Genomic DNA, 13967 nt, shown 5'->3' with positions numbered 1-13967 from the left:
GAGGCAGACAGATCTCTGTGAGTTCAAGTCCAGCCTCGTCTGCATAGTGAGTTCCATGACAGACAGGGAAAAAAAAAAAACATGCCATGAAAAACTCAAATAATAATAATAATAACATCAACAACAATAATAAAAAATATGCCAATCTGAAAAATATAATAATTAGACGATAAAAAATGGAGTCTCATAAACCATGTGGCCAAGAACAGGGCATTGGGTGCTTGTGTCATTGAAATCAAGTATTTGAGAATTTTCCAAACTTGGCAGATAATAGAAACCCACAGATTTAAGATGCTGAGTGACCCTCAAGCTGGATAAATCCAAAGCAATCCTCGGCATGATACAGCACAGTTCAATTTCAGAAAAAAAACTGAAGATTAAACTAAGCCAGGGAAAAGGTCGGTGCCTGCTCTGTGAGAAGAAAGCACTTCAGAGAACACTGTTATTTCTCCTCGGTAACCATGGTGACAGAGGAACTGGGACAAAACTTTCGACTGTAGTCAACCCAGAATTCTGTATTTGAGGAAACTATCCTCCAACAACGAGGGGGAAGTCACAGTAACAGAGCAGGCTGGCGATGGACAAGAAGACGCCCTGCTTCTGGGTCCCTCACATGGCTTGTGGGTGCCACTAGAGACACAGGGAAAGGTGGTTTGAATGGGGACTTGCTCCCTGGGAGCAGCACCCCTGAAGCTGTGGGATGGTTTCTAGGAGGCAAGGCGAGACCTAAACTAGACATGACTAGAAAGATTCCCTGCGGCTCCCCGCTAAAGCAAGCTTTACCTTCAAGAATTTGATCAGCCATTTTGAAGGCTTCATCAACATCCCCGCACTCCAGCTTCCTTTCCGGCCCAAAGAAGGACTTGTGCCGTATGGCTTCCTGGAACGGGAATGGGGAGAAAAGCGAGGCTTCCTGGGTTAGAAAGCCTGGGAGTCCAAGCCCCGTGGAAAAAGATCGGGTCTGGGTCGCGTTCCTCTTCCGGAAGGAATCCTGGCGTTCCCCCACTGGCCCTGGGACGCTAAGCTGAAAGCCAAGCTTCAGAGATTCTCCAAAGGACGCAGCCTGCTCAGAAAACACCTAATACCTAGGGGACCCAGTGGAGAATGGTTGTGTCCCAGGCTGACGCAGACCGAGACAGAGCTATCCATCCCTGGTCATTGCCCCCACTTTCTAGTGTTTGCCTGGCCTCTCTGAGCATCATCCGTGGCAGGCACACATACAGCCTTCGGTGACATGAGACACAAAAAGGGCTCCATGGCGTAAACACCTATAAATGCTGGCTAAACCACCAATGACTGGAGTCTCTGGCTCTGTCTGCTAGAGTCACGATCGTCCTGGAGGGCCATGAGCTTTTCCTTTGCACAGGGCAGTGGGGCACCAGCGGCCACCAGCCCCAGACTGACGGCTCACGTAAGCCTTGCCAGGGTACCACAGCCCTGGAACGGACCGACCGCTGGCCGCTCACACCGGCACTCTGGCCCCTGATCTGCCTCCATCAGCTTGACCTCATACCTCAATCGTCAGGATCGGCGGTTCCAGGTCTTGGTAGACGACCTTCACTCGCTTCGCTGCTCTTCTGGCCTGGGTCTCAGACTCAGCGATCACGGCGCAGACCAGATGGCCCACGCAATGCACCTGAGGCACAGAAAGGAGGCGCATGCTGTTGGGCTCCTCCCATTGGCTGTGGTCCTCGCTCCCACTCTTAGAGAGGCAAAACTCGGCTTGTGTGGGGCAGACTCTGAGGACAGGTCCTGTGTGCAGTCTGGGACTGGCTTGTTAACATGGAAAGGCCATGAGTCACATGGCCTCTAACGGTCTGCCTTGGGGAGCTTCACACTTGACTGCAGACTCGTTAGGGCCTAGCTGTCTTTAAAGGAGAGCCAGAGGAGGGGCTGTTTGAAATTAGGAAGTTCTTTTGGGTAGACAGAGGACTGAGACGCCTCAGCTATGCAGAGAATCTCTATCCCATCTTTGCTGCATTGCAGTAGCCTGAGATCCCGGTCGTCAAAGTGAATCATTTGACACCTTCACTTGGCCTGTGTTAGAACAGCTCCCCTCGGCTTCACCCCATCTGGGAAGCAGTACATGAAACAGACACATAAATAAAGCGTGAGCTCTCACTTCAGGAATTACGGTAGGCAGGGGGTTATCTACAACATGTAAATGAACTTATCACAAGGAGAGGGGGCTGAGCCCATTAGGTCTTCCCTGGAGGGGAAGTGGTGTACGGACAGGGTCTGCTTATCTTTGCTGAGTTCATTATAAAATGCCATGGGATATGGAACAGTGTGGATGGAATGAACCGTGGATTCCTTCCTCTAGAATCTGAATTCGTTATACATACAAATTCCAGTTCTCACTCCCTCCCCTTCTCTCTTCCCCTCCACATATCCAGCAACCCCCATCCACTCCTCAGAGAGGGTAAGGCACATTGCTTTGGGGACTGCCCAATGCCCTCCCTACTATATCTAAGCTGAGCAAGGTATCCATCCAAAGAGAACAGGTTCCCAAAAAGACAGTACAAGCAGTAGGGATAAATCCTGGTGCCCTTGCCAGTGGCCCCTCAGTGTGCCCCGGGTCATGCAACTCTCAACCACATTCAGAGGGATTAGTTTGGTGTTGGTGAGCTCTCATTAGCTCAGGTAAACTGTTTTAGTGGGTCAACCCATCATGGTTTGACCTCTTTGCTCATATTCTCACTCCTCCCACGGCAAATTAGACACTATCTCTATGAAAACATGAGGTGCCACTGACTGGGAAAATTGTTCAAACAGAAAGCAAAAAGGCAATACCTCATCTGTGGCCAGGAATGTCACTGTGTCAAAGGTGTTTGCATCCTGAAGATGATCTGCAGTAATGATGTCCACCACGCCTGGCAGGCTGAGCGCCTCGGACAGGTCCATGGACCTTGGGAAACAGAGCAGACAGCTCCTCAGAGCCGACACGAGGGCCAGAGACACGGAGAATGTGGCGGTTGGGAAATAAGGATCCATAGGAGAGGTAACTATTCTGACAGTTCTCTGCCAGACACAGGACGAAGTTGGGGGCACAGTCAAGTGACTGTGTGCAGGATGTTCGTGAGGAATCCGACATTTCAAGCCCACGTCTTCTCTAGTTTGGGGGTCACCGAGCCTCCATTCACCCCTTCCATTCCACTACTTTCCATTAACAGAGCGGAGTCAGACATGGAGGAGAATCTCCCCGGCTGCGGGGTGGGGACACTTACACGATCTTAGCGTGTGCTCTGGAACTGGTTACAAAAGTCAGGAAAAGCTCCCGGTCTACTGCAGGCATGTCGTCACAGAAGATGGCCTCGCCGGTGGCATGCTTAATCCCGGAGAGGTGCATGATGGGACGCCCAATCGGGTCTTGAGGAATCTGCTTTGGGTCCACGCTCTGTGTAATAGAGGACCGACATCTAGCTTTAGGTTTCCATAGAGACTGCAGGGATGATCACAGAGTGTGTCTCCCATGGGAGAGTAGCGGTGCACATGTATGCTGACGCCAGAATACTCCTGAGTGTGAAAACTGCCATTGTCTTCACTATTCCAGACAGCCTATCAGAACACTTTAATAGTCAGACTGGAACGTGGAAGTGTGACACATTTTCACTTTCTTAGCTTTTGAAACGCAGATCCCAGATATCGCTGACGGAAACTCCACTGCTCTCAGCACATGGGTTTCAATCCCTTCTTCATGTGACACCAACTCTACACCCTGGGATTCAGGCTGGAGCGGGGATCTGAAGCGGGGCCCCAACATCCACCGGCTCCACCCATCCAACTCACTGCCCTGCTCCCTGACAGCCCCCCCTCCCTCTCCTCAGAGACCTGAGCTGGGGAGGAAAACACAAACAGATGATACAGCATCACCAGGTACGTCTGCTCAAATGCTGCAGAGGGAGAAATTGGTTTCTCTGAAAAAATTGCCCCCCAAAGTACAGAAAAATCATATTAGGCTCTCAGCTTCCACACTATTTGAGTGAAAAATTACCCACATCTCTTTTTTGTTTTTATAAAATATTCTCAGAGATTTTCTGTTTCCATCCTGAGGAGCAGAATTCTAGGTAATTTATAGGCTCGGACACTGAGCCAACGCATTCCCAGGGATCTAAAAGGCTCCTGGAGTTTTCTATTATTAATGCTAACACCTTTTACTGTAAATAATAGAACATCTCACAACCGTGAAGAAAATCTTCTCAAACTTTACTGTGTTCGGTGTTCCAAAAGACTGAGGAAAATTTCAAGGCCGTGACAGCCAGACGTCAACGTTGATTTATCAAAGTAGCAGCCAGCTGGAGTGGATCGCGGGCAAGTGCACTTGGCTACCTCCTTCTGCTTGTTATATGACTAGAGACAGTGGGTGAAGGTGGCTAGCCCCCAGTCAGGTGATCTCCTGGAGTCACCAGGGGCGGTCTGAATGCAGAATGTCTCCCAAAGGCTTGGTCCTACTGGGACGGGGTGGAGTGGGAGGTGTTAGGCCATTGGGGGAGCGTATCCCGTTTCTTTCTTAATTGTTGGTATGAGGGTCACAGTTGGCTCTGCCATGCGTCCCTCACCCTGCCATCTACTCCTCACGGCAGAGCTTAAAAGCAGGGGTCCACTCGTCAAGGACCCTGATGGCCAACAACCCTCCTCTGTCACTGATGACCTGTGTCTGTGAGGGTCTGAAAGCGAACTTCCAAAGCAAGAACGTGATTGGGAGAAGTGTTTGTTGTGAGAGCTGAAATAGCTTTAGAAACTTGGATATTCATGTGTGTGTGTGTGAGTGTGTGTGTGTGAGAGAGAGAGAGAATGAGTGTGTGTGTGTGTGTGTGTGAAAGAGAGTGTGTGTCTGTCTGTGTCTGTCTGTGTGTGTGTGTGTGTGAGAGAGAGAGAGAATGAGTGTGTGTGTGTGGTGTGTGTGTGAGAGAGAGAGAGAGAGAGAGAGAGAGAGAGAGAGAGAGAGAGAGAGAGAGAGAGAAACTGAGACCACAAAATTTATCTATGTGGGAGACACAGAACACCCCAAACATTGATTCAGAACACTGCTGTAAAAACCCATTGTTATGAGCTGGGGGACTTCCATGCTCATTACACCCATTTAATATCAACCGCTCAGGAGACTCAGTTTTCTCTGATCACCTGAATGACCATCACTGACTTTGGTTCTTCCCTGAGATGCCATCCATACCAAAGTGCTATCTTTCCATAAGTCACAGGCCGTGAGCGTGTTCTTCACAGAACACTAGGGGAAAGGCAGCTGTTCTTAACTTTCAAAATGTTCACTTCCAAAGCAGTTTGGCATATTTAAATTTTTTGAACATATTGAACTGCAAACCTCCAGGGACCCTCAGCAAATTTAGTGTTCACTGTGGTGTGATTTGAATTTTTATAATGAAATCTGTCAACAGGTTAGGTGTACTGAGGTTTTTTAAAATCTCTTCCCATTCCTTGCTTAACAAACTCTAGGTCCAGTTTCCTGAGAATTATTTCAAGAAAGCACACATTAATCTTATCCAGTTATATTTTTATGATGTTATGACAGGAACTTCCATTTGAGAGCTATGGGAAAGCCAGCCCTATGGCACAGCTTTAATCCCAGCACTCGGGAGACAGCGGCAGGTGAATCTCTGAGTTCGAGGCCAGCCTGGTCTACAGAGTGAGTTCCAGGACAGCCAGGGCTACCCAGGGAAACCGTGTCTGGAAAAACAAGCAAACAAACAAACAAACAACAAACAACCCAAGCTACTGGAGTCCTATACTTTCAGGAAACCACGTCTGGAAAAACAAACCAAAACAGCCAAAGCTACGGGGTCACACACTCTCATAGTGTAGCCTGCAGCAGGAAACCTGGGAAATTGCTCACAGTGCTCTGATTGATTTCACAATAATATGAACCTGTGGAAACCCACGTGGACTGGAAGGACTCAGGAAAGAAAGTAGTCCAGCGCAGGAGAAAAACAAACTAGCAGCTGTTGCAACATCTTATGTTGTGGTTCCATGGCCCCTAGGGACAGGTGTGTGTTCTTGTCCTCTGAAATGTACCAAAACATTTCACCGGCCAACTCAGAACTAGGCTTTGATGAATAGCTACAAAGCCAGGGTAGGAAGCCAGGAGCAATGGGCCAACTTGTTTATGTCCATGGCCTGAAGCCATAGTATTAAAAAAAAAAAGGGGGGGGCGGGCTTTAAGATAAAACCAGGCATATTTCTTTAACATTTCCTAGTTTTTAGTTTGCTTTGTTTTGTTTTGTTGTTTGGTTTTTTTAGGGGGGGAGGGTTTTTTTTTAGCGTGATTTTTAATTGGTTTGGGCTACTTTTCTTTTTCCCTTTTTGAGGTACTAGGTATCAAAATCAAGGCCCTGTCCATACTCCACCACCGCACCACACTCCCAACCTAGTTAGGAAGTTTTAATAAATACTGAAGAAGGCAACGTGTCTCCAACAGGCAAAGGCTCTGCAGTCCCCTCTTTGATTTGCTTATTTGGTTGTTTTGTTCTTTGAGGCAGGGTTTCTCTGTGTAGCCCTAGCTACACTGGACCTCATTCCTGTAGACCAGGCTGGACTTGAACTCACAGAGATCCGCCCGGCCTCTATCTCTTGAGTGCTGGGATTAAAGTCATGTGCCCCCACCGCCCTTCTTGTATTTGAAATTAAACACACACATACATGCACACACACTAACACAGACACACACACGCACACACACTAACACACGCACGCACGCACACGCTACCACACACACTCGAGAGCACACACACATGCATGCACACGCGTGCACGCACTAACCTGGTGGGTCAATGTTCTCCAGTGAGGAGTTGAATGTAGATCTTCTAATGCACTCTCATGCCTGACTTCCAGGCTAGGATAGTGAGCAGGGTCCTGCAGACAGAGGAAAAGAACAGTGGGAATTTAAATCGACCAGAATGTTCTAGGGGAGAACGCTGGTGCAGCTCCCAGCCAAACATCTCTACCCTGAAGTCTGGAGTTGATCAAGTATTCACCCTGGAAATCTAAACGCCCTCCTGACCACAGGACAGGACCCTGCAGGTACATTTCGTCCTCCGTGATGGGACAGACCACACGAAATCAGAATATCACTCACTGCCACCGTCTCTGTTCTATTAGATTATTATCTGGTCATCACTATTTTCTCAACCTTGTCTAGATAGACAGACTTGCTCTCCTAAGTAGCAGGAGGGGGGTATGCACCAATACAGCAACAGAAAGAAGTCAAATAAAACAGAAGAAACAAAAGTCGATACGCAGAAAAAGTCAGAACCAATGCCCATTATAGCAAATGTCCCCAAAGCTGCTTGGTGACATCTGCAGGCACAGGGAAGGGCAGAGGGGGCACAGCTGCCATCTCCCCACAGAAGGGACCTCTGAGAACAGACAGGAGGTCAGGCGCTACTTTATAGAAGATGTTAAATGATAAACTTCATGATTTAACTTTTATAATTAAAAAAAATTTACTAGAAAATAAAGCCGACAGCAGGTAGTATTTTCAAAGAGAGGAAGGTAAATGGTGGCAGACGTTGTCAAATTTATCAGCGGATTCACCAAGAACTGTATTGTTTGCTGGTCATTGGGAGTGAGGGTCTACAGTTGCTTTATTTTCCCACTTTTGGAGACCTGGTGGAAATACGTCATTTATATATGATTTCCAGCTCATCATCGCGAACATCTGATATGGCCTATTGGTTCTTATTTATTCTCATTTATACTGAGAAGGCAGCCTTTTAAGACCTCCACGAGAGGACTTCCTGTCCTCTACTGATTTATGTATGTATTAACTTTTAGGAATTCTTTGAGAGCTCTGTATAATGTGTTCTGATCCAATTGGCCCCCTCTCCCAACTCTTCCCTCCGACTTAAAGTTACGGTCTGATTTCTGTACAAGGCAAGGGGTCCTGGCTTCTCGTCTAATTGGGTTAACTGTGGCAGGAGGCTAATGAGGACAACTGGGTTTAAGTTCCTTTCACCCAGAAAATGCTTTTCAGAGAACTTTTTCCAGGTGTGCTTTCTCTGGGCAGCAATCACGTGGCCCTGTGCTCAGGGAAAGCAGGAAAGGAAAGCCTGTAGGCCACCAGCATCGCTAAGAACTGTCATTCTACCCAGCATCCTCTGAATCGCTGGGGACCACACCGAGCCTCCTCCCTTTGCAGACTCACGTGCCAATACGGGGTGACTGCCATTCACGTATAAATAAGGGTGAACCCAGACAAGGAATCACACACAATAAGGTAAGCTTCAGCAGGTGGGAAGAAAATTCACCTCCTTAACAAGTTTTCTCAGCATTAAGCAGACAGATGAGAAGTCCTAATAACTTGAGGTGTCAAGCAAACCCCTCTGCAGGCCTGTGCCCTCCTTGCAATCCCTCCTCAGACATACAGCTATCCTCGAGACGGCCCAGTGAAAGCCGTCGGGAGGATGTGATTCTAGTTTCTCATCCTTTCCGGTCCATGGATGCTCAGCAGGGTCTGCTGCCCTGCTTTGGGCATCACGGTCCACACAATGGCCTCACTCACCGTTCTCTTCAGACTCCGGCACACCTCCAGGTAGAACTTGAAGAGAAAGCTGATAATGAGGGTCCTCTTGAACTCCACCTTCCCCCCGGGGGCAGAGCCGGGAAGGGTGACTTCGTTCAGAACCAGCCTGCACGCTGTGTGGAACATCTCTTCATCCCAGGGCCTGTGAGAGATGCACGGGAGGAGACTCAGTCTGCCGGGGCTCATGATCTCATAGGTAGGGCTAACAGATAAGGCCCAGGGCTGCAGTCTTTATGGGAAGCAGGAGAGCAGGGTCTACAGCCAGGCAAGCCGAGTTTAGGATGCTCAGCTACTCTCCAAGCATCTGGCTGGGTCTCACCATATCCTCACCCAACAGAAGTCCTTAGCTCAAGAGTCACTCCCTGCCTCATCTACTCCTAGACATTTCTGTACGTCAGCTCCTGGGGTAGCACTGTGCATGTTCGCATATGTAACCTGCTCAGCCACTCACAAAGTAGGTTTGGTTCTCTGTGACAGGTCACGAAAGGGAGGCTCCCTGGTGTGAAATAGGCTGACTGGGATAAGTTAAGGAGGAAAGGAGACTAAGATATGCGCCAGGCAGTCTGAGCCACTGAAGGGTTAAAACACACGTGCCGAATCGCTGCTCTCTCTTAATTCATTAGTTCTCAGGAAAGATTAGCTATTGTTACCTACAGATAAAACAGCTCAGGTAAGCAAAAGAGAAGGTTAGCAACCAGTTAGCACCTGCTCTATTTTTAATCAGAATAAGATCTTCAGATTCCCCCTAGAAAAGAATATAAATTTATACGAGAAAAAATGAGCATCTGACCCCCTTTCTGTCTGTCTCTTTCTTTCTTTCTTTTTTTTGGGGGGGTTTTTGAGACAGGGTTTCTCTGTGGCTTTGGAGCCTGTCCTGGAACTAGCTCTGTAGACCAGGCTGGTCTCGAACTCACAGAGATCCGCCTGCCTCTGCCTCCCGAGTGCTGGGATTAAAGGCGTGCGCCACCACTGCCCGGCTTGTCTGTCTCTTTCTTACATACACATATACAAACACTCATGTATGCACACCAGACACACGTGCACATCATACATGCTCACACACTATGTACACAGATTACAGATGCTCATTTCTGAATTTGCTAAGAAGCAACATGGATGATGATATCTTGTTGGTGTTCCCAGCCATCAAACTGGGAGATCCCAAGCATTTTGTCTTCTTTCTGTTGCAGCTTCCCACGGTTCTGGTGGCTCAGGTACCTGGAAGCTAAGAACACAGCATCTCACCTTCCGATGAGTTTCTGGCAGGAGTTCTTAGCACTGACGGTGGTCGGACCAACACCGCCATACACAATGGAGAGCTCCTTAATGTTGTCACCTCCCTCTCTAAAGAGGACTCGCATTCCAGAATTGACAATCGCGAGTGCATTCTGCTGGCGCTGGGCTTGTCTGAAGGCTGACACAAACTCCCACTGAGGGAAAGAAACACAAACATAACTCTCTTGAGAGACAACTCCACGCCAAAGGGATTTGATTTCAGCAGACTTTCTGTTATAGCCTCTGTTGTGTGTTCCCTAAGTTCAGATGCTGGAATTTTAAATCCCAGTACTTCAGTTCTTGGGGACAAGGTAAAGAGAAGCCCTAATAAATCGGGACCCTAATCCCAACTGACGGGTGTCTGTGAAGAGACAAATTGGACAGAGACATGAAAAGGACCACAAAACGCTAGAAGAGAGGCAACTACGGTCAAGGTCCGAGGTCCTAAAAGACGTCACCAACACTACTGACACCTCAATATCAGAGTTCTAGCCCCAGACATCCCAGGAACTAAAGGTCCATTATTTGAGCCACTCTGTGTGCTTCTTTCGGAAGGCAGTCTGCCTAAACCATCATATCTCACGTGGCAGGTGTGATTCTCCCACACTACAAATGAGGAGCCGTGGACTTGGGGTGATTCATTAGTTAGTTCAAGTCTTGAAACCAGAACTCAAGTCTCAGGATATCCAACCCCAAACCCATGATTTCCCTCTGCAAGGTCCCCTGTAAAAGTCTTTTCAGCATTGTTCAGGCCCCAGGATCTAGGCAGAGCTGTCTCACTTAGGGAAGACGTCGGAAAGGGCGAAGGACGTCTTTGAAAAAGCAACTTTAGAGTTTGGGGCAGAGGAAGAGGGAAGAAGGTCTCCTAGTTCTAGAAGTGGCAGGGGCTACACAGCAAGGTGACAGTGACTGTGTCCAAGTCCCCCCTGCACCAGTGGCCTCTGTCACTTCCTAGAGTGAACTTCATCCCCTCTGCACACACACGTCTGTGTCCTGAGCCCACACAAGCCACAGCCGGTGGGGCCACTTGATGTGGAGAGGAAGGGTCACCCTCACCTTCCTGGAACACGGGATGCTCACTGAAACCAAGACTTCCTGAGGCCTAAGATCCGCATCGGGACTCTTGCGGAGAAACTGCTCGCTTACAGGGATCTGTCGATCTCCATCTGTGGAAACATGACACCTTCTCTGGAATCTTCAGTCTCTTGAACCAACTTCCTAAACCTGGGAAATGATGCTACGGGCTGTTGTGGGTGGTAGTGTGTGTGTGTGTGTGTGTGTGTGTGTGTGTGTGTGTGTGTGTGATGTCTGACAGAATCTTAATATGTTTCCTCTAACCTAGCCCTCCTCCCTGGGACAGACTGAGCGACTTCTCAGACTCAGCAAGGTAAAGGAAATTATTGATGTTATAGAGAACAGTCATGTTCCACACAGGACTTCCTGCCTCCCCAGAGGGAGAGAAACAATCAAGCTTAGTAACTCCCCGAGCAGAAACTGCTGTTACCTTTGGACCGTAAGTTGAGGGTACAGTTCCCCACAGCCAGGAGGGGATTCAGATCAGAGTCAAGATGTCTGCTCACGATGTGGCCCCCTAGAGACTTTAAAAAGTGGTCACTGTCAGTTCTGTTTACACAGTTATGAAGCACAAGCACTAAAATAAAAGTCAAGCGGTGCATCGGAGAGTGGTTCCTTTGGTTTGTTTTAAAGAGCAGGAAGGTGATGTGGGAGTGTCATATATCAATCTGTTGATTTCATTGGTTAAGCAATAAAGAAACTGCTTGGCCTCATAGGTTAAAACATAGGTGGGAGGAGTAAACAGAACAGAATGCTGGGAGGAAGAGGAAGTGAGCTCAGACTCGACAGCTCTGCTCTCTGGAGCAGAGACGCCATGCTGCCCGCTCTCAGGCAGACACACGCGATGAAGCTCCGACCCAAGATGGACATAGGCTAGAATCTTCCTGGTAAGCGCACCTAGCTGTGCTACACAGATGATTAGAAATGGGCTAAATTAATATGTGAGAATTAGCCTAGAAGAGGCTATATAGAAATGGGCCAAGCAGTGTTTAAATGAATACAGTTTGTGTGTTGTTATTTCAGGCATAAGCTAGCAGGCGGCCGGGGTGCTGGGGATGCAGCCCCACCGCTCATATTACTACAGGAAGGAGTCACCAGTTATAGTCATAGAAGTCACCATGCCAGAGTTGACTTGCTAAATACATACAGCCATGTTTCTGATCTGGGACCCGGCCAGAGTTCTGAGGTGCTTCAGGAGGGCACGGTACGTCTGTGTCTTCTCTTCGGGAAGCTTCCGGACCACATCAGCCAGAATGTCCTTCACCTGTTCCAGGCTGAGGCCAGCACCAAGGGTCAGCCCTGAAATAAAGTCTCCTGTGAGTAGTGGCACGTAGTCAGTGATGGCCTCCAAGTGTTGGACTAAAGCTACAGGCTTGGAAATCTTAATATTGGATCCGCGTTGCTGTGCCTATCGGCTGTGGTGGTGATGGTGACAGTGATGCAGGTGGCGTGGGGTTGGCGGTGATGCGTGGATCGATGGTGGAGTCGGTGGTGGAGAGCATGAAGGCTGGATTCCTTGAAGGCTAAGTCTACCACATATTATACTGATAGTGATTTAAAAAAACCTCCACAAATGTAAACACAACCACGAGATATTAATAGGTTCACTTCAGAGATGGGAAAACTAAGACTCAGGTCAGTCACAGCCCCAAGATCTTAGATAAATTATGTCATCACCAAGAATCGGATTTCAGGAACTTTATCCTGAGGACTGCTGAGTCTCACTGCCTTTTAACCAAACTCCCTTCGTGAGAATGACACAGGCCAGACTGCAGAGGCTTAGCACCCCTTCTTTTCCTTCTGCCTCGCTCTGGAGAGCAGTCAGCATGTCTCATTCAGCTACATCTTCTCCTCCATGGCCCAGATCCCCCTTGAATCCTTGTTAGTTTCCCTGGTACTGCAGAGAGGAAAGTCCCTCAGTGACAGTCTGACTTCTCAGACAGGGTCAACTGGGACTTCAGAGAATTCTGCCTGGACTCCCTCCAGACACTCCCGGCTTTGTCTGAAGAGAAACTGGGAAGTCTACCTAGAAACAGCTCTCCGCTGTCCATCACTGGGCCGAGCTGCAGACCAGAGGAGTACACCAGGGAAACACAGAGGGTAAGAACTCACCATCACCGGCCTGGCTCACAACACACATCTCTTCAATTCTGTCAGGAGAAATTACGACGGGGTGGAAGACACCTTTAAACTTTACTTCGGGCCCTGAGGGAATGTGGAAGAGACACAGGATTAGAATAAAAAGATTTTTAACTACTCTCTTAAATTTGAATTATGATTAACCCCATGTCTTGGGACATATAAACATTGTTTCCTTTTTATTGGGCTGTTTATTGCAAACCACAGGCAGAGACAGTGACTGCTAAAACTCGGGGACTCTTTAGAATTGTTAGCCCTAAAACTTGTGCTGTATGGCACACTCAGATGTCAGTGGAAGAAGATCCTGGGGGTCCTGCAGAGATATGGACAGCCACCCTAGGCCTAAGTGGAAAAGGAGAAGACCCTGGCACTGCCTTTTTAGGTAAGGCACATTATAGTCACAGAGACACCACCCAGAGAGGAAGGACAAAGAAGTTTCAGGATGAGAGCTGATGTGGTCCCCAGATGGAAAACCAGAGCACTGGTACCCCTCATGCTGACCTACCATGGGGCCTGCCTGTGCTCAGTGAAGCCCAAGCTAGCCCTGCTGCTGGTTTAGCATGGGGCCAGCAAGCCAGCCTCTGCACCTCTGAAGCACAGGCTAGCCCTGCTGCTGGGTTAGCGTGGGATCAGCAAGCCAGCCTCTGCACCAGTGAAGCACAGGGCAGGCAGTTTTCTCATGCTGGAACATCTCTTGAACAACACTGGGTTTCCTGGCTGTGGTCCTGACAACACACCCACGTGAAGCTTGTTTCCTTCATAAGATATCCCAGGGGGTTCGCATACCCACAGAGGTGTTCCCCATCACGATGGGGGCCTGGGGATACTTGGATTTAACTTCCACGAGTTCCTTCAGAGTCACTGGGGAAATCCACGTCATTCTCTCGCCACTGAACATTCTGGTCTTGGGTGGCTGTTTCTCAGCCATTGTCTGTTGAGAAGGCAA

The 13967-nt window shown here is 48.6% G+C and overlaps 1 protein-coding gene across 1 annotated transcript in view; it reads right to left on the bottom strand.

Annotated features, from left to right (window-relative positions):
• The window catches only part of LOC101994726 (aldehyde oxidase 1), a 52139-nt gene that overhangs the window by 23136 nt on the left and 15036 nt on the right, over positions 1-13967 (bottom strand). Inside the window, exons 9-20 of the mRNA XM_005366346.1 lie at positions 13808-13952; positions 12995-13087; positions 12030-12181; positions 11313-11406; positions 10865-10974; positions 9779-9963; positions 8513-8675; positions 6772-6864; positions 3228-3397; positions 2794-2908; positions 1514-1636; positions 784-880 (exon numbers count right to left, since the gene is read on the bottom strand). Coding sequence (XP_005366403.1) covers positions 784-880; positions 1514-1636; positions 2794-2908; positions 3228-3397; positions 6772-6864; positions 8513-8675; positions 9779-9963; positions 10865-10974; positions 11313-11406; positions 12030-12181; positions 12995-13087; positions 13808-13952 — 1540 coding nt within the window. The remainder of the gene's footprint in view (positions 1-783; positions 881-1513; positions 1637-2793; positions 2909-3227; positions 3398-6771; positions 6865-8512; positions 8676-9778; positions 9964-10864; positions 10975-11312; positions 11407-12029; positions 12182-12994; positions 13088-13807; positions 13953-13967) is intronic.

This window comes from Microtus ochrogaster, unplaced genomic scaffold (assembly GCF_000317375.1).
Source record: "Microtus ochrogaster isolate Prairie Vole_2 unplaced genomic scaffold, MicOch1.0 UNK8, whole genome shotgun sequence".
Classification (NCBI taxonomy): Eukaryota; Metazoa; Chordata; class Mammalia; order Rodentia; family Cricetidae; genus Microtus; species Microtus ochrogaster.
Note: the sequence above shows the minus strand (reverse complement) of the source record. Positions and strands in the feature narration are given on the sequence as shown.